At 39.6% G+C, this 23,887-nt stretch overlaps 1 protein-coding gene across 3 annotated transcripts in view; it reads left to right on the top strand.

Annotated features, from left to right (window-relative positions):
• Nucleotides 1-23,887, top strand: part of LOC131246093 (uncharacterized) — a 42,644-nt gene that overhangs the window by 16,876 nt on the left and 1,881 nt on the right. For all 3 annotated transcript variants that reach the window (XM_058245959.1, XM_058245961.1, XM_058245960.1), the window contains exons 5-7: nt 8,907-9,011; nt 23,541-23,624; nt 23,709-23,824. In XM_058245959.1, the coding sequence (XP_058101942.1) occupies nt 8,907-9,011; nt 23,541-23,624; nt 23,709-23,824 (305 nt within the window). The remainder of the gene's footprint in view (nt 1-8,906; nt 9,012-23,540; nt 23,625-23,708; nt 23,825-23,887) is intronic.

The raw sequence follows: 23,887 nt of genomic DNA on the forward strand, positions 1-23,887 counted from the left end.
TGGTTGGCGCTTTCTTCGTTGGTACACCTTGAATGCACTTGTGTCAGCATCAATTCCCCTCGGGTGAGAAAAACTCGACTCCGATGAGTTGAAACTTTTGTAGCGCTCGAGTAGATCTAGATCAATACCCTGCAATGCGTCGCCCGACAGCCATGTAGATTCAGACGATGGTTTGTTCTTCCACTTGACAAGATACCTTTGGAAACCCCCATCTCTCGTAGATACTATCTCGTCATCCAAGATTTCCTCAATTGCTTCTTTATGGGTAATGGGTGGAGGAGGGGGTGGAAGGGGTTGAGTAGCAAACTTAGAAAAAAGGCCATGAAAGGGACGATGTATCAACAATGGGAGTATGGGCACGAACTAGATCTTCCACATTAAAAGTTGGATTAATGCTCATTTCAGATGGAAGGTCAACCCGATACGCGTTGGACCCAACCTTTTGTAATATCTTGAATGGTCCAGCACTACGCGCTTGTAATTTCTTTGCAGATCCTTGAGAGAATCGCTCTGGCCTTATTTGCACCATTACAGTCTCCTTCTTGAAATTCTTGCACTCTACGATGAGAATCAGCTGAAACTTTATAATCATCATTGCTCTTATTTAACTGCTGTCTAATATGTGTATGCAAATCATGAATATGGCGTGCGAATGCATCGGCTGACTCAGAAGACCTTTGGGTAACAGACATAGGTAAGAGATCTATGGGCATTCTAGGTTTATAACCACTTACAATTTCAAAAGGACTCAACCCTGTAGATCTATTAACTGACCCATTATAAGCAAGTTCAGCAGTTAGTAAAATTAGGTCCCAAGTCTTAACATGTTCACCCACTAGACAACGTAGAAGATTTCCAAGGCTACGGTTTACCACTTCAGTTTGACCATCTGTTTGTGGGTGGTAAGCAGTAGAAAATTGCAAACGAGTTCCCATAATGTGCCACAGTGTCTTCCAAAAATAGCTAGTAAATCGAACATCACGATCAGACACTATGGTTTTAGGTAACCCATGGAGACGCACCACACCATCAAAAAAAAGACGAGCAACATGAGACGCATCTGACGTCTTCAAACATGGGAGGAAATGCATCATTTTAGAAAAACGGTCCACAACGACAAAAACGGAATCGTGCTTTTTTATAGTCTTGGGAAGCCCGAGCACGAAGTCCATACTAATGTCCTGCCACGGAGCATGTGGCACTGGTAATGGCATGTACAACCCAGTATTTTGTTTTCTTTGTTTTGCCAGCTGACATGTTCGACACTGCCCTAAAACTTTGGCTACGTCTCGCTTGAGGCTTGGCCAATAGAAACGATCTTCCACGAGGACAATGGTCTTATCACGACCAAAATGGCCAGCTATCCCTCCTGAATGAAGCTCCCAGATGAGGAATTCTCGAAGGGACATACGGGGAATACAAAGTCTATCTCCCTTGAAAAGAAAACCATCTTTAAGAACATATTCACCCATAATATGCTAGTCACTAGAGAGCGACGCGTAAGTACCCCCAAAATCAGGACATACGGGGTATTCATCTTTCAGTTGCTCAAATCCGACTACCTCTACACTCAAGGAGTTGAGCAACGCCACTCTCCTACTAAGGGCATCCGCTGGTTTGTTTTCAACCCCGGCCTTGTGTTTCAAAACAAACGAATATTCCTGAAGAAACGCTACCCACTTGGCATGCCTTGGGTTGAGTTTCTTCTGAGAATGCAAATATCTCAAAGCCTCATGGTCAGAAAACAAAACGAATTCTTGCGGTAGGAGGTAGTGTCGCCAATGTCTCAGGGATTACACTACCGCATAAAATTCTTTGTCGTAAGTGGAGTATTTTTGTTTTGCCTCATTCAGTTTCTCACTGAAATAGGCCACTGGGTGTCCTTCTTGACTCAACACTCCACCTATACCGACACCAGACGCATCGCACGCTACTACAAAGACTTTAGAAAAGTCAGGTAGACGCATGACAGGAGCTTCCACCATCTTGCCCTTAATTTCTTTAAAAGCCTTGACGGCGGCTTTAGACCACACGAACTCTCCCTTTTTCATGCACTCGGTAATGGGAGCCATGATCGTGCTAAAACCCCTAATGAACCGACGATAAAAAGTTGCTAGGCCGTGAAAACTTCGCACCTCATGAATGTTCCTTGGTTTTGGCCACTCAACTATGGCCCTAACTTTTTCAGGGTCTGCGCGCATCCCTTCAGATGACACTATAAATCCTAAGAACACAACTTGGTTAGACATGAATGCACATTTCTTAAGATTAGCGTACAACTTTTCCTTCCTAAGGACACTACAGACCTTCTTTAAATGTTCAAGGTGTGATTCCTTAGTGGTACTATAAATAAGAATATCGTCAAAGTACACCACTAGGAATTTTTCCATGAACGGCCTCAAAGTTTGTGTCATCACCCGCATGAAAGTACTGGGTGCGTTAGTCAAGCCAAAGGGCATGACCAACTACTCATACAGCCCATCTTTCGTCTTAAACGCCGTCTTCCACTCATCTCCTGGGCGTATACGAATTTGGTGATATCCACTCTTGAGGTCTATCTTAGAGAATATAGTGGACATGGCCATCATGTCAAGCATATCATCAAGTCTAGGTATAGGGAACCTATACTTGACAGTAATTTTGTTTATGGCACGGCTGTCCACACACATGCGCCACGTGCCGTCTTTTTTTGGCGTCAACAATGCAGGCACGGCACACGGGCTCATACTCTCTTGGATGAAACCCTTTTGTAGAAGCTCATCAACTTGCTTCTTCAACTCTGCATGCGCTGCAGGGTTCATCCTGTAGTGAGGAAGGTTCGGTAGAGTAGACCCTGGGACAAGATCAATGGCATGCTGTATGTCCCTCATAGGTGGCAACTCATTCGGTAAGTCTTCAGGAAATACATCACTGTATTCCTTCAGGACCGAGGTCACCTCACAGGGCAACTCTGATGGAACCTCAGGTGTAATTTCTCTAGCCACAAAGGCATACACCATAGAATCCTCCTTAGCCTCTTTTTCAAACTCTCTTGCGCTGATTATATGTAAAGACCTAGGTTTGGATTTCCCCATTTCTCTAGGCTCACTTGCCTTCTCATCCTTCTTCCTCCCAAGTGGAAGGAATCATTAAAGAACGTGCTGCCACACGTGGTGGTAGTGAGGGAACGTAGAAGATTTAACATGTTCACCCACTAGACAACGTAGAAGATTTCCAAGGCTACGGTTTACCACTTCAGTTTGACCATCTGTTTGTGGGTGGTAAGCAGTAGAAAATTGCAAATAAGTTCCCATAATGTGCCACAGTGTCTTCCAAAAATAGTTAGTAAATCGAACATCACGATCAGACACTATGGTTTTAGGTAACCCATGGAGACGCACCACACCATAAAAAAAGAGACGAGCAACATGAGACGCATCTGACGTCTTCGAACATGGGAGGAAATGCGCCATTTTAGAAAAACGGTCCACAACGACAAAAACGGAATCGTGCTTTTTTATAGTCTTGGGAAGCCCGAGCACGAAGTCCCTACTAGTGTATTCTCAGGTGGCATGGGATTAAGTTTGATCTTTTTACCATTATACATAAAAGTACACGCATTCGAACGGCCAAAGATCGTGACATCATTATCGAATAGCCACGGTCTACCTAGGATAACATGTCCCACATCCATAGGTAAAACATCACACCACAGGGACTCTTTGTATGACCCAAACTTGATGGGGACTAGACATTGCTGGGTGACAGGTAGGGATGTCTTGTCAACACAAGAAACTTTATACGGGTCTGGATGAGGTGTGGATTTCAGTTTTAAGCGATCTAAGGTGCTAGTGGAAATCACATTCTGACAACTTCCACTGTCCACTATCACCTTACAATTCTTTTCACCACACTTGGCAATAGTGTAAAAGATAGTGCTTCGACGCTAGTCAGCACTACTTCTAGACTGAGCTAACACACGCCTGACTACTGCAAGCGTTGCTTCTCCATCCACTTCTTCTTCATCAGTAAGTCCTCCTTCAGGGTGATACTCTTCAACTTCATAATCACCTTGGTCATCTCCACCCTCGTGGGGCTCGCCTATAACTAAGGCTCTCCCACGGCTCTTCGTAGGACACTGATTAGACATGTGGCCAAGGCTGCCATACTTATAGCACCTCACTTGGCTCATGTTACTAGGACCGGCACCAAGAACCCCTTTGCCCTTGTCCTCCCTAGGCCTAGACGGAATGGTCGCCTGTGCCCTAGGTTGACCACCAATATTAGGTCTAGTTCCTTGGGAACTAGATCTAGCACTGGAGTCTCAGGACTCAAAACGACGAACGACAGGAGCCTTCAGATATTGCTCTAACTCCTGCACTACTTGATATGCTTCATCTAAGTCCGTTAAGGGCCGAGTAATAAGCTCGTGCTGAAGATCCGCACAAAGGCCCGTCTTGAAACGCGAGAGCATTACTAGAGGGTCTTCTCGGATATCACATCGCATCACATACTCTTCAAATTTAGCGATGTAGTCAGCAGCAGGCATTGACCCTTGGCGTAAGGATTGCCATTGGTCAAGGAGCTTCTGACAGTATGAGAGAGGAAGGTACTTCTCCTTTAATTTCTCTTTCATCTCATACCAATATGTGATAGGGGCTCTACCAACTCTCTCTATCCTACGCTCGGTGTTAGTCCAGAAGAGCTTGGCTTGACCCACAAGCTTCATCTTAGCAAACTGCATTTGACGGTTTTCTGACATGCCATACCACTCAAAGTAGTGGTCCATGTCAGCAACCCAGTCAAGGAATGCCTTGGGATCCAAGCGTCCATCAAAACTCGGGGCCTCAACTCGCACACTCTTCATCGCACGCTCATCTGGATCATAACGGTCTTGATGACCACATGTGGCTCGTGCCTCTCGCACCACACCACGACCGTTACCACGATCTCTATCCTCACTACCACCACGTGTAGCAGCGCGTTCTTCAATGATTCTTTCCACTTGGGAATGCGCATCTTCCCCTACAGCGGGGTTTTCCTTTTGGGACGCCTCTAGTTGCTCCACCTTAGTCATGGTAGTAGTGATTTGGTTCTCAAGGCGGGCAAACTCACGCCTTTAACCCGCTTCTAAGGCGGTTATCTTTTGTATCAATTTAGCAAGTTGCTTAGATAACTGCTCGTTATTCATGGTAGGTTGAAGTCCGAAACCTCTACCTCTTCTCGTGGGCATACAATGAAGACTTGAACCAAACTCTACCTAACTAGACTACTAGGTATTATGACTTTCAAGATGAATGCGATGAATGCAAAACTACTATGAACTGACACAATTAAGTTGAAACAGGAAACAACTCAAATCTGAAAATTTTCCAGATTAGGAACTTTCTAAAATTGGAAAGTTTCTAAAATTGAAAGCTTTCTAAACCTGGAACTTTCCTAAGTTAAACCTAAAAATCAAAACCCTAATTTGATAACTCGATCTAGACAAAAACCATGCAAGCCTAGGCTTTGATACCAAATTTGCATTCTCAGAAGAAACTCATTATGGGAACTCGTTTGCAATTTTCTACTGCTTACCACCTACAAACAGATGGTCAAACTGAAGTGGTAAACCGTAACCTTGGAAATCTTCTACGTTGTCTAGTGGGTGAACATGTTAAGACTTGGGACCTAATTTTACCAACTGCTGAACTTGCTTATAATGGGTCAGTTAATAGATCTACAGGGTTGAGTCCTTTTGAAATTGTAAGTGGTTATAAACCTAGAATGCCCATAGATCTCTTACCTATGTCTGTTACCCAAAGGTCTTCTGAGTCAGCCGATGCATTCGCACGCCATATTCATGATTTGCATACACATATTAGACAGCGGTTAAATAAGAGCAATGATGATTATAAAGTTTCAGCTGATTCTCATCGTAGAGTGCAAGAATTTCAAGAAGGAGACTATGTAATGGTGCGAATAAGGCCAGAGCGATTCTCTCAAGGATCTGCAAAGAAATTACAAGCGCGTAGTGCTGGACCATTCAAGATATTACAAAAGGTTGGGTCCAACGCGTATCGGGTTGACCTTCCATCTGAAATGAGCATTAATCCAACTTTTAATGTGGAAGATCTAGTCCGTGCCCATACTTTCATTGTTGATACATCGTCCCTTTCATGGCCTTTTTCTGAATTTGCTACCCAACCCCTTCCACCCCCTCCTCCACCCATTACCCATAAAGAAGCAATTGAGGAAATCTTGGATGACAAGATAGTATCCATGAGAGATGGGGGTTTCCAAAGGTATCTTGTCAAGTGGAAGAACAAACCATCGTCTGAATCTACGTGGCTGTCAGGCGACGCATTGCAGGGTATTGATCCAGATCTACTCGAGCGCTACAAAAGTTTCAACTCGTCGGAGTCAAGTTTTTCTCACCCGAGGGGAATTGATGCGGACACAAGTGCATTCAAGGTGTACCAACGAAGAAAGCGCCAACCACAAGTGCCGTCCTTGTGGATAGGCGACTATTGAGGAGCTGAAGACCTTTCACATGTGATTGGACATATAGAAGACCCCACTTAGGGAAGACACATGTGAAGGAAGATTGGAGAAAGAAGACCGAGCGCCCAAACTTTCCCATACTTATGTTATTTGCATGTTTTTGACTTAGTTAGGGGTCTTTTAGTAATTTTATATCTTTATTTGCTTATCCTAAGGGTATTTTAGTAATTTTATGTCTTTATTTGCTTATTTAAGTGGGCAAACCCTTTGGTTGCCTCCTTCCTCTCTTCTCTCTAATGGTGCTTCTTCTCTCCCCTTGATCTTCTTCTTCTAATTTCTTCTTGTGTCCCTCCAACTTCTTCAAGGCAATAATTTTCTTCCTTTTATTTTCCAGTTTTGGCTAATCCTTCTTCGATCAAAATCTTGAGAACCGATCTAAACCCTAAATCACCAAATTCTCAAATCCCTAATCCGAGAAACTTCTTGGTTCTTCGGACTAGTGATTTTCATTGATCGATTGGGTGTGACCATGCAAGATCGGGAGGTCTCATCCCTCGCCGGATCCAACCTAAGTAGTAATTGAATTCCATAACCCATGGTTGTAGTGATGGCCCGATCCATTGCATGTTTCCTTTATGATTTTCTCAATTATGATGATTACTGTTAGAATTTTAGATCATTTATTCCTTTTATTTCCGCTGTTTAATTATCTCCATGAGCATGCATCATAATTAGGGCTGTCCGGCGTCAGTATGTCTTATATGTGCTAGTTTTTTATTTTGTCATGTAGCAATTGTCTCATTTGTTGGTAATTTCCATGTTCTAAAAGTGGGCTGGGCTTTAGGCCCACATTGGCTCAAGTCCAATGGGCTTAGCATAATAAAAGTTGCTTGTGTTACTGGATACATAATTTGGGCCTTACATTCAATGGGTCATATTTCACTAACGGAGCGTCGGATTGATGCGCGGTTTTCACCATTGCGATCGCAATGACGACGCAGTCCACATGATAGAGGTCTCAAGATCATCTAGAACAAATCACTTGGGTGAGTTTTCTAGGTGCACTAGGTGCAGTGTATGGTCTATCAACGGTGCGAGTTGGGACACGTGTGCACATGAGCGATGTTGCAAAAGACCAGGATCCCACATTAGATGAACCAATGAAAATAATGTCGTCAATACACAGAAGAAGAATGACAAGACTAGAGGAGTCTAATCGAACTAACATAGATAATCTGCATGGCTACACTTGAAACCAAGCTCAAGCAAATGATAGACCATTCAAACCAAGGACAAGTTGCCTGCTCAAGTCCATCACCGTTCTTATGTAGTTAAGAAATATGAGTTAGACGAGAGGAGTCAAGAAAGCCTTGATGTTGCCTGCTATGAAGAAAAACATTCTCGACTTAAATTTGTCAAATGGACCAACCTCAAGAGATAACAACAGTGTTAACAGTTGCAGGTTTTACTATAGGGCTGATGGTTTCATCAAAATCCAGTGATATTGATTATAGCCTTTAGCTGTAAGAGAAACCTTGTATCACAGCCACCTCCCAGTATGTGTTTCATGTGCAAGTCCATGGAAGAAGTGGTGAACCTTCTTTCTGTCAATTATAGGCTGGAAGGTATATTTGGTGCATATACTTCAAGCTCTGCTTACAACTCAGTGGATCTGCACTGATTTTCCCTGTGATTTCATGAAGGCCTTCAGGTGGGATTTTCTTGGGGATGTGGGCCACCAAAGCTGTCGATCTGTTTTTGAACCTCTTGTTGGTTCATAGATGAAAATATGCACTGGGTTCTTTCGTAAGTTGCTGTAAGATGTCTACCCAGGCATGTCAGCCCTTTCACTTACCTGATTGGCGCTTTGGGGATCATTGCCTTGCAAATTATTTAGTTGATAGATCTTGCCTGTCCTACTGGAATTGTTGACGGAAATTTCATTGGCATACTCCGAAAATGGGGCAATGGTTGGTTTAAGTTACTGTTTCTTGCTTATGCTTTTCTAATTTGGCCTTTGAAGAAGGTAAATCAGTGAATTTTCCACAATGAGCTTTTGGCTCAAGTGGTTATGGTTAAGGTCAGAAGGCATATTATCAGGTGGTCTCTTTCATGTAGAGCTCGAAGGCATGATTGTGGATGGTTTTCTCCTCCAATTAGAACTTTGACCTCTTCTCGCTCAGGCTAGGATTCCTATATATATGCTTTTCTTCCTCGTTTGGATTGGGTTTTGAGGTGGCTCTTTCCCTAAATGATGTTAGGATTTGGGATCATTTGAGCACTTTCATGTTTTGGGGACTCATTCCCCTTGATGTATGTTGCTTTTTTTTGTCAATAAAATTGTGTTGTCCATGGAAAAATTACTTTACTCATAGAATAGGAATCTTTCTCATTTACTGTTGTGGTATTAACTACCAATCACCCTTATGATTGTGATGCAGATATATGTTCCATCAAATCCTCATGGTGCAGAGAGACTACCACCAGGTATCATTGTATCGGAATCGGACTTCTATCTCCGCAGACTTTGGGGCAAGCCCAGTGAGGTGTCTGGCCTAACCTTTACCTGGATACAGATATAATTGTAGAGTTACTGTTCACTACATTCTTTACTGCTTGTCACTTTTATGGGTGCAAGCACCTTTGTGTACTTTGTAGTGCGGGTAACCAAGAAAAATGCTTCATCCAATCTAGTGCTCCATGCCTGCTTTTTTGTGAAATTTAGGAAAGATCTTAAGATATTGGATTGGAACTCAGAAAGAACTCATGTCAAGTTGATTTTTTCTTTTTTTGAAAGGTAAGAATTTATTAAAAAACGGTGGCCAGAACCATCCCAAACAACTGTACAGAAAAAAGAATATATATATATCTCCCCCCCCCCCCCCACACACACACACACACAACACACGCACTCTTTATCAGAGAAGTTTCTTCTAAAATGAGAAATCCAGATTCCTCCATGACCATTATGAAAAAATGCAATCTTTCACAGGGATCAACGGATTAGAACAGACTGCAAACAGAGAAGGAAAGGCTTCGGCCAGCGAAGATTCACCACACCAATCATCAAGCCAGAATCTAATTTCGTTCCCATCCCCAAGAGAAAGGACACCTTATCTTGAATGCAATGAGATAGCCTAACAATGTTTCTCCATAGAAACAATGCTTTATACAAGGAGGAATCCTTACATTCACCATCCCGAGGCCGAAGTACCATATTTGGCTGCTATGACCTGTTTTCAATCCCAAATCTCCAAATCCACTTGGCAAGAAATAACTAGATACACATGCCATTCGTTATTGTGCTGGATAGATCCATGGTTAATGTGCTCTCATAATTAGCCATTTATGTTACTTTGCATTAATAGTTGGAAACTGTATATGAAGTACATCTTGAATTTTGGAGGAATGCTCTGGTGAGAAATGTACTACTTACATTAGTCAGTGCTGGGATTTCTTGTTCTCTTCTGTTTACCTTATTTATGATGAGCAAATTCTGCTGCAGTCTTATTGAATGTATATGACAATCCTTACAGGAGATCCACGGTTGCTTGACTCTCAAGAGATCTTCTGTCACTTTTGTGCTGCTGCTGCATTTATAGTTTCAATCTATGATTCACCTCACTTTGTCTCTGGCTCATTAGATGTGCTGGTAGACAGTGTGTGTGTGTGAGTGATCCAGGGTTCAATCCCTGAAAGTGTTACCTTTCATAAAAACAAAAAACAAAAAAAATATGATGCACCTCACTTTAGACTTAAGGCACAACTTATTTAGGAGATGCCTCCCTTCTGCCTCTTTATGTTTAATTTATGATCATGTTTGCACTCTGTTTTAAATATCAGATGTAACTATTTGTGACTTGTAGCGTTCAGCTAAGACATTGTCTGGGTTGATGTTGCTCTGTTTTTGTTATAATGGAATGCTGTTGTAGATGTAACTTGTTTTTCTTGTATATTATGTAAGATTTCACCTTCAAAAGAAAAGTTGTAATGATTTTCAACACAAGTTAATTAGATTGCCTGCTTCAATAGCTTAACTTCTCATGAGTTGACCACTAGCAATAATCCTTGACCAATGTTTTAAGTATCAACAGTATCCGCCGATATATCTCACGATATATCTTGTATCCCACTTGTGCGATACGAAACACACAAGTAGTGGGATATATCCCACATGTTCGATCTAGTGAACATTTTTTTTCCGATCCTTTTGTTTTCTGTAAATCATGTTAAATCAGTGTCAAATTGTTACAAATCCATGATTTTTCATGTTTTGTGTGAAAAATCATATATTGGGAGCTTCAATTTGGAGATTTGGGGGAGATGGGCCGAGCTGCAGAAAATCGGAAAAAAAATCAAAATTTCCCAATTTCTCTCAAATTGGTTGCAGTTTGTGTCCAAACATAAAATCAAACATGTATGTAGCCTGATCTAGTGATTCTTCTTTTGCTTTTGAATTACATTTATAAATTATATGAATAGACTTTTAATATACTTGCATCAATTCAGTTATACCGCGCATAGATTAGGACCCCATACAAAGAAAAGCTATAAGTGTCTTTTTTAATTGCCATTGAAGTTTCATTGAAAAATTCGACTAATTTCACAATTGTTTCCAACAACACCGATACGTTACGCGATACAACCGATATATCCCATATGATAACCAATGCGTATCCGTATCCCAAGGTGCGATACGTAACGCATACTGATATTTCGAACACTGTCCATGACTACGACTTCAGTAATCATCATCAGAGTAGAACTATTTGAAATAGTCTCTAAATTTACATTAAGATGTGTGATGTTCTCCATTGTATCTATTGCTCCTTTTCTTTATGATAGTAAATAAACTACTGTGGGATTATTTTTCTTTCATTCCAGTAAGCTCATCATTGATGTACACCATTTGGCCTTAATGTTTTTTTAAATGTGGTCAAGACTCGATATACTTTGGGAAGCATATTTGGCTTATTTGTTATGTTATTATTTTTGCCCACCATTTGTTTGGAAACCTATGTTTTATCTATCAGTATTATCACACAACCTTGGAATATAGAAACGTATAGGTATTGCATGGAAAATATTGCATGTTTTGGGGAATGTATCCCAGCATAAGGGAAGATGCATGTGGCTAGGTGATGCATACATGGGGCCCCGTGGGCCCAATTCGAGTGCTTAGCCCATTGAAGACCCCACATGCATGATTATGCATCTTTGAAGGCCCCACACTAGGAAGATGCATGTGGACTACGTAGTTGGACCATTCTGACCGTTGGATCATCGTCATTGGACATATTGATTGTGGGCCACAAAATAGTTTAGTTTATTTTGTTGTTTATATGTTTGTTATTTTTTGGTTAGCTTATATTTTTGCTAAGTTTAGGGAGTTAGGAAGAAATTTTATTTTATTGAGCGTCTTTATGTGAAACTTTTTATTTGAAAGTATTTTTTTTGTAAAAATTCTTTCTTGAGACTATATAAGGCTTGGACGTCCACACCCTAGCCCGTTATGAAGCATATGAAATGAAGTTCATCTTTCTCTTTACTTTGTGTTGAAGTAAAACCCTATGTAATTGGAGTGATTTGGTGCGATGCCATGAAGTGAATCAAGTCTCTTTCATTCTCTTCCATTAAAATGTATTTCTTTTCTTTTCTCTCTCTTTCTGTCTAGTTCTCTTTTCTTCTTTCTCCAATAACATACAATCCCTATCTCCATCCTTCTTATTCTTTATTCTAAGCCATACACCCGCAACCTAACCTGTCCCAAACTCTCATCCAACCCACTCTACCCGGCCGTCCCCACCTGTCCGTACAACTGTATGGATAGACTTGTAGGGTTGTCCGTACAGTCAGCCTCCCCCCACCTATCATCCTTTGTTTACTCTATTCAACCATAATCCCTAAAATCCTAAATCCCAAACCTAGTTTCCTAAAAAATCCTAACCCCAAGTCCCTAAAACTTCAAACCCTAATTCCCAAATCCCCAAACGTTATTTTTCCCAAATCTGAAAATTTGAACCTATTTTCCAATTCATTAAACCTCTAAATCAGCCTTGGGCCTATCAACCCTAACAAAGACAAGTACCTCCTTTGAAGCATATGGTAAATGGAAGTCCTACCTTCCATGGGTCCTATCTAATCATGTTTTATAAGATCTAACTGACAGGTTGTGATTTAGTCTTGAATTTAAGCATAGTTAAATACTTGAATTTGATAAGCTTGTGATTGATTAACATTATTTTGTGCTTTAAATTATTCTAGTTAATCCATTGATGATCGCATTCCATCATTCTAGGCTAAGCCATCCATCCTGCATCAAATTTTGGTATTAGAGTGTAGGTCTAACATAGGACTTTCATGTTGCATACAGGTTAAGTTTTCGTATTGCCGTGTCTAGGATTAGTAGTCCTCCCATTCTCATTACATTGCATTTAAAGTCTTTATTTCCTAGGTGTCCCTTTAGGCCCCTAGTTTATGCACGCTCGTACTAGGCATGGTTTTGGTCTTCACCCCACAATAAATTCAGAACAACTTGCCAAGGCTATTAATGCCATTAATAATTGTCTCGCAGCCATCGAGGCCTAAAGTAGAGCCACCACTAACTAACTGGCAGCCCTTTAGAATGGAGACCAACACCCACATGACCCAGTTGGAAGCTTCCCTCCAGTCAAACCTCGATAATGGAGAAGATGGTCAATCTTAAGCGGGAAGTGAAGTTAGAGGACGTGGTCAAGGTGTTGGCTGTGGTGGGGTGCGTACCCTACCACCCCGTGGAGAGTACCTAGACCACCATGATCCTGATGAGCGGGTAATAAAGAGTGTAAAGATTAAGGCATCGAACTATGATGGTCGCTTAGACCCCAAGGCCTTCCTCGATTGGCTTGCAAATATGGACCATTCATTATTTTAGTGGTACGATATGTTCGATCACCGATGGGTGAGGTTCACCAAGATGAAGTTGGTGGGCCAAGCCAAGTTATTTTGGACAAATGTCAAGTGGAAGATGAGAGGTTTGGAGATGATCCGGTCTCATTGTGGGCCAAGATGAAAGAGATCTTGGAGGAAAAGTACATTCCTCTCTCGTACCGCCAGAACCTTTTGGATCAATGACAACCCCTTCGGCAGAGTTCAATGCCCATGGCTGATTACATCGTCAAGTTTGATGAATATATGATGCATTGTAACATTAAGGAGGACCTGTTAATGACCCTTTCTTGTTTTAGAATGAGCCTCTGACCTAAGCTTCACCGCGAACTTGTTTTAGCACCCTAGAGTAAATATCTGCCTAAAATCGATGCTAGTAATGAAGAAGTTGAAGGAGTTGAGACCGTGCCACTTGCGGTTGTCAGACTCGTCTTAAGTTAACCCAGGTTAAGGAGAGTGATGATTGGTGCATGAATTCAATTTTCCACACTTATATTAAGTGTGGTGACCAAAAAAAAAAATGTGGTGACAAAAACTGCAATGTGATAATTGATAATGGTAGTTGCACCAACATGGTCTCCGCTAGCACTGTAAATTGCTTAGGTTTGAATCCCGTTTCTCACCCTCAGTCCTATCGAGTTTCATGGGCTGATGCGTCCTCGATACCGGTTTCTCAGCGATGTCTTATTCCCATTTAGTTTGCTTCCTACAAAGACACACTGTTGTGTGATGTTTTGCCTATGAATGTAGGCTACATAATTTTGGGTAGACCTTAGTTGTATGAACATGATGTAACATTATTCGGTTGCTCGAATACGTGTTCATTTATGTATGAAGATAAGAGGATAAAACTTAATCCTCCTCTGCCCAAGAGCACCTCAGAGAAGAAAGAGGATGTCAAGAAGAGTGATCCTAAAGATGTGAGGAAGTCCTAGCCTAAGTCTCCATATAATAAATGCCAAAGAGTTTGAAAGGGAGACTAAAGCTGACTCGATGGTGCATGCCCTCGTTACAAGGGAGGTCACACTTGAGGCTAGCGTAGAGTTGTCCCCTGAAGTGATTTCGATGTTGAAGGAGTTTAGAGATGTTTTTTTTGAGGACCTACAAGATGAGTTTCCACCCATGCAAGACATTCAACATGCCATTGATTTTATCCTCAGGTCGATTCTACCAAACCTTCCTTACCATCGAATGAACCCCACAGAGCATGCGAAGTTGAAGAGACAAGTTGATGAGCTTCTTAGGAAAGGGTTCATTTTGGAGAGTTTGAGTCCATGTGCCATGCCAGCCCTCCTCATGCCTAAGAAAGATGGCACTTAGCGGATGTGCGTGGACAGTCAGCCTATCAACAAGATCACGGTCAAGTATCAGTTTTCTAGACGACGTCTTGATGACATGTTGGATATGATGGCCAGTGCCGTGATTTCTTTTTCCAAGATCGACCTCAAAAGTGAGTATCATCATATATGTATTCGCCTAGGAGATGAATGGGAGATGACCTTCAAGATGAAGGATGGGCTATACAAGTGGTTAGTCATGCCTTTTGGCTTGGCCAACGCTCCGAGCATGTTCATGAAAGTGATGACCCAAGTACTGAGGCCCTTTATTTTGTAAGTTCCTGGTGGTATATTTTGACAACATCCTTATTTATAGTACCTCAAAGGAACAACATCACCAGTTGAGGCAAGTTTATGGGGTCCTTTAGACAAATTATATGCCAACCTGAAGAAGCGTTCTTTCATGTTTGACAAAGTTATCTTCTTAGGGTTTATTGTTTCATCCGAGAGCATATCCGCAAACATTGAGAAAGTTAAGGCCATAGTAAGTTGTCCTAAACCGCAGAACATTCATGAGGTGTGTAGCTCCCATGGGTTAGCTACTTTCTATAGGCAGTTCATTTGAGGCTTTAGTTCCATTATGGCTCCCATCACAAACTGCATTAAGAAGGGAAAGTTCAAATCAATTAACGCTGCCTCCAAGGCGTTCAAGGAGATTAAGGGCAAGATGATTGAAGCTCCCGTCATACGCCTTCCAAACTTTTTCAAAGTCTTCGACGTTGTGCGTGATGCTTCTGGTGTAGGTATAAGTGGAATACTTAGCCAAGAAGAGCACCCTGATGCTTATTTCAGTGAGAAGTTGAATAAAGTGAAGCAACAATACTCTACCTATGACAAGGAATTCTACGCGATAGTTTAATCCCTATGACATTGGTGACATTACCTACTATCGTAAGAGTTCGTATTGTTTTCTGACCATGAGGCTTTGAGATAACTCCCAGAAGAAGCTAAACCCAAGGCATGCCAAGTGGGTATAGTTTCTCTAGGAGCACACCTTTGTTCTGAAACACAAGGCCGAGGTCGAAAACAAACCTGCTGATGCCCTTAGTCATCGAGTGGCGTTACTCCAATATCTGTGTGGAAGTCACTAGGTTCGAACAATCGAAGGGAGAATATTTTGCGTGCCCAGATTTTGAGAAGGTGTACACGCCACTTTTGGATGATCAATCGAAGAGTGATAGTGGGTTTATCCTAATCTTTGAATTTCTATTTAAAAGTGACAGGCTCTTCATTCCCCACACCTCCCTACGAGATTTTCTTGTTTGCAAATTTCATGTCGGAGGAGGAGCCATAGACTATTGCCTTTGTCGAAGATAGATTTTATTTGTCCAGTTTGAAGAGAGTCACTGCCAAAATTATTGGGCAATGTATGATTTGTTAGTTGGCAAAACAGAAAAGACAGAACACCGGATTATATACGCCTTTGCCAGTGCCACATGCTTCGTGGTAAGATATTAGTATGAATTTCGTGCTTGGGCTACCCGAGACGATTAGAAAGCATGATTTCATCTGTGTAGTGGTGGACCGTTTTTTGAAAATCGCCCATTTCCTCCCATGTTTCAAAACGTCTGATGCCTCTAATATTTCCAAGATTTTCTTTGGAGAGGTGATTCGCTTGCATGGTTTGCCAAAAACCATTATGTCTAACAGAAATATGTGATTCATGAGTTATTTTTGGAAGACACTTTGGCACATGATGGGTACGGGACTTCAGTTCTCGTCGGCATATCATCCTCGAACTGATGGTCAAACAGAAGTGAAGCTTAGGAAACCCGTTGCAATGTCTTATGGGTGGCCATACTAGGACTTGGGATTCAGTGTTGCTCGTCGCAGAGTTTGCGTGTAACAGTTCCATTAATAGGTCGATAGGCATGAGTCCTTTTAAGGTAGTACATGGTTACAAGCCTAGGAAACCTATAAATCTTATTCCCATGTCAATTTCCCATAGACCTTTAGAGTATGCAAATGCATTTGCACGCCATATCCATGATTTGCATAATAAGATTAGAAAATGGATTAACATGAGTTACAATAATTACAAGATATTTGCCGATTCTCATCGCAGGTTTAAAGAATTTCAAGTAGGTTACTATGTAATGGTTCGTATAAGGCCAAAACGGTTTCCACAAGGGGCCGTTAGAGAATTACAAGTTCGTAGTACCAGTCCTTATAAGATATTAAGAAAATTGGGCCCTAATGCGTATGTTGTAGAACTCCTACCTAATATGGGTATTAGCTCTTTTTTAAATATCGTTATCACGTAATATATCGCACCCTTGGGATACAGATACATATTGGTTATCGCATGGGATATATCGGTTGTATCACGTAATGTATCGTCGTTGTTGGGAAACATGGAAACATTGGGAAATTGGTCAAATTTTTCAATGAAACTTTAGGGATTGTTGAAAAAGACGTCAATACACACTTAGAAATCAGAACATTACAAAAAAAAAGTGCACATAATAAGGGTTTCCTTTGTATGGGGTCCTAATATATGCGCTTTCCAACTAAACTGATGCAAGTATATTCAAAGTCTATTCATATAATTTATAAACGTAAGAAGACATGTATGGAAACACAAGCAATACATTCAAAAGCAGAAGAAGAATTACTAGATCAGGTTACATACATGTTTAATTTCGTGTTTAGATACAAAGATTGTAATTGATTTGCGAGAAATTGAGAAATTTTGATTTTTCTCAATTTTCCACAACTTGACCCATCTCCCCTAAATCTCGAAATCGAAGCTCCAAATCCATGATTTTTATGGAAAATATGAAGAATCATATATTTTTAACCATTTGACACTGGTTTAACATGATTTACAACAAAAACATGGATCGAAAATAAAAAATGCTCACTGGATCGAATAGGTGGGATATATCAGCACTACTTGTGCGTTTTGTATCGCATAAGTGGGATAAAAGATATATCGTGGGATATATCGACTGATATCGTCGATATTTAAAACACTGGTATGTACAATCAACCTCCCCCTTACTTTCATCCTTTGTTTACTCTATTCAAACCCTAATCCCTTAAATTTCAAATCCCAAACCTGGTTTCCTTAAAAAAAACCCTAAATCCCTAAAAACCATAACCTCAAATCCCTAAAACCTCAAACCCTTTTTCCTAAATCCAAAATCCCCAAACGTTATTTTCCCCAAATCTGAAAATTTGAACCTATTTTCCAATTCATTAAACTTCTAAATCAGCCCTAGACTATCAACCCTAACAAAGACAAGTACTTCCTTTGAATGATGATTAGTACCTATGCTAGATGGAAGTCCTACCTTCCATAGGTCCTATGTAATAACGTTTTATAAGATCTAACTGACGGGTTGTGATTTAGTTTTGAATCTGAGCATAGTTAAATACTTGAATTTGTTAAGCTTGTGATTGATTAGCATTACGATGTGCTTTAAATTGTTCTAGTTAATCTGTTGATGATCTCATTGCATCATTCTAGGATAGGCCATCCATCTTGCATCAATCTGGTATGAGGGCCTTTCCTGTTTTGATATTTCTTAATGCTTCTTTTACTTTAGATAGCGTAATCCTACGAAAGTATCTATGGTCTCAAGCATCATTTGTGTCTATGATTCCTTCTATCCCTATGCTTTGTGAGTTGCCATTTAACAAGTTCTAAAAATAGCTTCTCCACCTTTCATTGATCTCATTGTCCTTGACTAGTACCCTCTGGTCATCCTCTTAATGCATCTAACATGATCTAGGTTCCTACCCTTCCTCTCTCACATTTTTGTAAGTTTGTAGTCATCTTTCTCACCTTCTCTTGTCCTCAATCTAATGGAAAGATCATTGTCAGCCTTAAGGTTAGCCTCACTACTTTCTTGACAATCTTTTGGCATTTTGTTGAAAATTTTCATTGTTTTTAGATCCTTGCCGGACATGAGCATTTCTCGTTAATTTCTTTTCGTACATCGCCATTCCACCACTGAGTTTCCTTGTACGATTGTCTTTTACCTCTAGGTACTCCCAAAATAACTTTTGCCACTTCCCTAACGAAGTTGGCCATCTCGTTCCACATAACATTTACTTCTCCCTCGACTTTTCGCTTTCCTTGTTCCATCAATTTCTATTGAATAAATTGTTTTCCTTTTAAATTCCACTACCTAGTATTTGGACACCTATTTATTTCACTCCCTTTCTTTCATCTCTTATTGTAAACATTCCTAACCATTAACCTATTTTGCCTTGTGGTATAACCTTGCAATCCTTACATGTTGGTCGCTTTGTCTTCCTAAGTAGAAAAAATATATTTGGCTTGTATATGATCCACTAATAAAAGTTGTTAATGTTCATCTCCCTATTAAAGAATGTGTTGCCAGAGCTAGATCGTATGTTATAGCTAAGTCAAGGATTGCATCCCCCATCTCATTTCTTCTTCAGAATCCTTATCTTCCATGTTCCCTCTCTTATCCTCTACTTTCTTTTCGTACATAACCATTTAAGTCTCCTCCTATAACGTATCCTTTCTGCATTAGGAATGTCTTGCTTTAGTCCACCCATAACCTCCCGAAACCGTTTCTTGATTATATCCTCTAGTCCTCCTTGCGGCACATATGCACTAATAACATTGATAATCTCTTCTTCTAACATAAGCTATATTAATAGAATCTTATCACTTACTCTCATAACATCTACAACTATATTCTTTAAATCTTTATCTACCACTATCCCTCCTCCCCTTCTATTATTGTCTTTTCCTATATACAAAAGTTAATTTCCATTAATTTCTCTAGTTTTGGCTCATTTCCACTTGGTCTCCTAAACGGAAGCTATGTTAACTCTCCTTTGTTTTATGGTATCTACTAACTCTATACTCTTACCTTTGAATGTTTCTATATTCCATGTAGCAAGACGAATCATATTCTCCTCAATTTACTTCTTTACTTGCTCGCTTCTACAATGACATGGGAACCCTTGCCTAGTTTTTACAGCAACTGGCTGTTGTTGTGACCAAGGTGTTCCGTATTCATTACGATATGTCCGTAAAGGCCGATACGTATGGGTCATGGCCATGACCGTTACGCAATATATGGATGAAATGGGGTAGTTGTTTTTTTTTTGGGACCGTATCGACCGTTACGGTGGCCGTAAAGGCCATTACGAGGCTTAACGACCGTTACCCCCGTAGCGGTCGAAAAATGGTTTTTTTCTCCTCATTTTTTTTCCTATTTAAATCCAATTTTCTCCTCATTTTTATCACTTCTCTCATTCCAAAAATTCTCATTTTATAACAGATTTTGACCACTTTTACTATAGCTTTAAAAATTAAAACCATAGATTAAAGTGATTTGAGCGAATTAAAGCTCCGAGGGCCTTTTTTTTTCAAAAAATTAAAAAAGTAGTATTTATGCCTTTTTCTGATTTCTAGTTCTAATGCTTGATTGTGATATGTAAATATTAGATACATATAATCGTGTTCACAAATTCACTAGATAGCCTGATACAACACTCTCACCAAAGAGTGGACCATTACACTACCATAAACATGTTCTAAACAAAAAATGAATACATATTTAGAATATTTATATTATTCTGGATTTTTTAGATATTTTTTCAGAATTTTTTGGGCAAAAGAAAATTTTCAACCGTTACGGGGGTCCTAACGGTTGTTAAGCCCCCATATCGGTCGTTACGGCCGATACCCATAACAGTAATGGTGGTGACTGTTACGGCCACCATTATTGATATGAAATACCTGGTGTTGGTGCATCACTTTTGGGGACGCCTGAGCTAACCCTTGCCCATTTTACACCACACTTAGTTCCCTTGCAAAGCATCACTTACAAGTAACTCCCTAGCATTTGTTTGGAAAAATGTATTGTTCTAATAATTTTTCATCATTTTTTTATTAAAAATATTTTCCAAAAAATAAAAAGATTTTCAAAATAATAAAAAGAGTGACCAATCTATAGATTAGTCTACACTTCGTCACACTTATCAACATTATTTTTTCGCTCTTTTAGCATTTTAAAAGAGAAAATGGTGGAATTTTGGATTTCCACAATTTCTTTCATTTTCCTCCAAATTCTTTAATTATTTACTCAAATTCATGTCAATGCATGGGAATCACACATATATGCACATTGATTTATAACTATTTTCCTAACTGTACAAAAGAAACGAGTTTAAATGCATTTTTTCTAACCTTTCTCATCGAGTGGATTCCAACCCTTTTTCACTCTCAGATCATGATATATCCACCAAAATTGTGTTGTGATGCGAAACAACTCAAGTGGAGTTGTCAAAACACACCAACACATACTTTTCTTCGGAAATAAAATAAAATTTGTTGAAGAAAGCAGGTATTTTTATTTTTAACAATTTTTTCCCGAATTTCCTTAAATTTTGCAAGATTTTCAATACATATTGTCAATACACGTGATATTATTGGCTAAACGATATAATGGATTTTTAAAAGGCTCCATGTTCGATATATTGAGATATCAATACATATCGCGATATATCACATCATGCATGTAATATTTATTGTTATTCCCCCATACATCGTCTTTGACAAGATGCGATGTTGATAATATGGACCAATAACATGATAGATAGAACACCATGGTAAACTTGCAGAATCTATGTATTGCCTTCGTTTTCTACTAAAATTTAGCCATCATTTGCAAGAAATAACTATGAATGCACCAAATTATAGAAGTGAACTTGTCAAGGCCTTTCATAGCAAGATACTTACATGCAATGTTTTCCATATCGTTATCACGTAATGTATCACACCCCTAGGATACAGATCCATTTCAGTTATCGCTTGGGATATATCGGTTACATTGCATAATGTATCGCTATTCTTGCAAAACATGGGGAAACATTGGGAAATTGGTTAAATTATTCAATGAAACTTCAAGGATTATTAAAAGAAGACATCAATACACACATAGAAATCAAAACATCACAAAAAACAAGTGCATATAATAGGTTTCCTTTGTATGGGGTCCTAATTTACCCGCTATTTGACTAAACTAATGCAAATATATTCAAAGTCTATTCATATAATTTATAAACATAAGAAAACATGTATGGAAACACAGGCAATACATTCAAAAGCAAAAGAAGTAGACAACTAGAAATATACCTTTGAATAATATGTGTGGATGTGTCTCAAACCCACATAGAGCTACACAATGGCTCAAATTCATCATCTCCATCTTGACGGATCTGGGCATAATACTACTACACAAACCAACAATACTATGCGTAAGTCATGGTAGAATGATAATAGTGAATATACTCTCTAACGTTATGCTGGTACACGTACTCTTTGATTTGAGAAATTTTGGAAAATTTTCAAATTTTCTCCAATTTTCCACAAATCATCCAATCTTCCCCCAGATCTCAAAATTAGTGTATGTGATGATGATTTCATAAAAAACTCTTGAATACTCCAAGGGCCTGCTTGGAACGTAGGATTAAATGGTATGTAATTGCATTAGATGGAATTAACACCATTATTGCACATTGATTGCATGTTTGGAATTATCATGATATTTTGACCATCGAATCCCGCGTTTGGGATCAAATTCTTCCTTTAGGATAAACATTGTATTAAGTGAAACCTACATTTGGTGGACCATGGAATTGTAATCATGGATCAAGTTTCACAACTGATGTTGGTCACCTACACCCATATGCAACTCAAATGTCACGTGTAAAGGGCGCATATGGATGGATAGCGTGGATAAAACACATGCATCAATGTAGGGCCCATAGATGTAGTGGATTTCGAAATCCATCAGAAATCCCATAGTATCTGCCATTGGGATTGGATGATATGACACCTAGATTAATCGAATCCTTCCCGTCATTTCCAATTGGCAGATTGAATTTGAAAGGGATCAAATGCAATTCCATACCACCTAATCCCACGTTCCAAACATGCCCAAAATGGGGGCAAATTGAGCACTGATCAAAAGTGGAATTTTTTTTAAAAAAATTAAAAACATTTTTAATTAATTTTTTTAAAAAAATCTCCAAATTACCAAGAATCACTAGATCAGGTTACATACATGTTTGATTTTGTGCTTGGGCACAGATTGCAACCAATTTGCGAGAAATTGTTGATTTTTCCAAAGATTCCCACTCGGCCCATCTCCCTCAAATCTCAAAATCGAAGCTCCAAATCCATGAATTTTCATTTAAAACATGGAAGAATCATGGATTTGTAATGATTTCACATTGATTTAACATTATTTACAGCAAAAAAAAAAAACTCACCAGATCAAACAAGTGGGATATATCAGCACTACCTGTGCATTCTGTATCGTACAGGTGGGATACAAGATATATCGTGCGATATATCATCGATACTGAAAATATTGCTTTCATGCTCGACATGTCACGTTGAAATGATATGTTGCCTGTACTGGTACTGGATTCTAATAGGATACGAGTAGAATTTTTAACTACATCCTATTCTATTTGATTCATTGTTTTGAAATTGTGACAGTTTTCTCGTTTGGTGATTTCTTGGATTTTTACATGAATCTGACTTTGAATTCGTCCGTTGAAACTCTGTAATTCATCTCGCAGACATTGAATTTGCATTGGCTTCTATTTTTGAATTTGATCTCGATTAACTTTTTTAATGAGCCTTCAACCCTCCCCTAGTTTGTTTGCTCCTTGCATCATTGATAATTCTCCATAGAGTTTCTCCGTATATTGACTCAATGTTTTTGAGTTGCCAAATGGGGGGGTTTAAATACAACATTAAGGGGAGCATGGTTTTTCTACAGATTAATTTTGTTTGGTTGGAGCTTGCAGGACCTTACAGTCAAGCCAAAATATCTTGTAACATTCACAGTTGGATATGATCAGAAAAAAAATATTGATGCGGCAGTCAAAAAGGTTTGAAGATCAATAGAGCATTTAGGATTGATGGTATCACTGCCTTCATGTATTTGCATGGCTGATGAGTGGCTTCTCTTGCAGTTCTCAGAAAACTTTACGATCTTGTTGTTCCATTATGATGGGAGGACTAGTGAATGGGATGAGTTTGAGTGGTCAAAGCGTGCTATTCATGTGAGCGTTAAGAAGCAGACTAAATGGTGAGGAAATAAGTTATAACAGCTTACTGTTTCTAGCATTGGGTGGTTTACTTAAATGAAGGC

Source organism: Magnolia sinica, chromosome 5, assembly GCF_029962835.1.
Source record: "Magnolia sinica isolate HGM2019 chromosome 5, MsV1, whole genome shotgun sequence".
Lineage (NCBI taxonomy): Eukaryota > Viridiplantae > Streptophyta > Magnoliopsida > Magnoliales > Magnoliaceae > Magnolia > Magnolia sinica.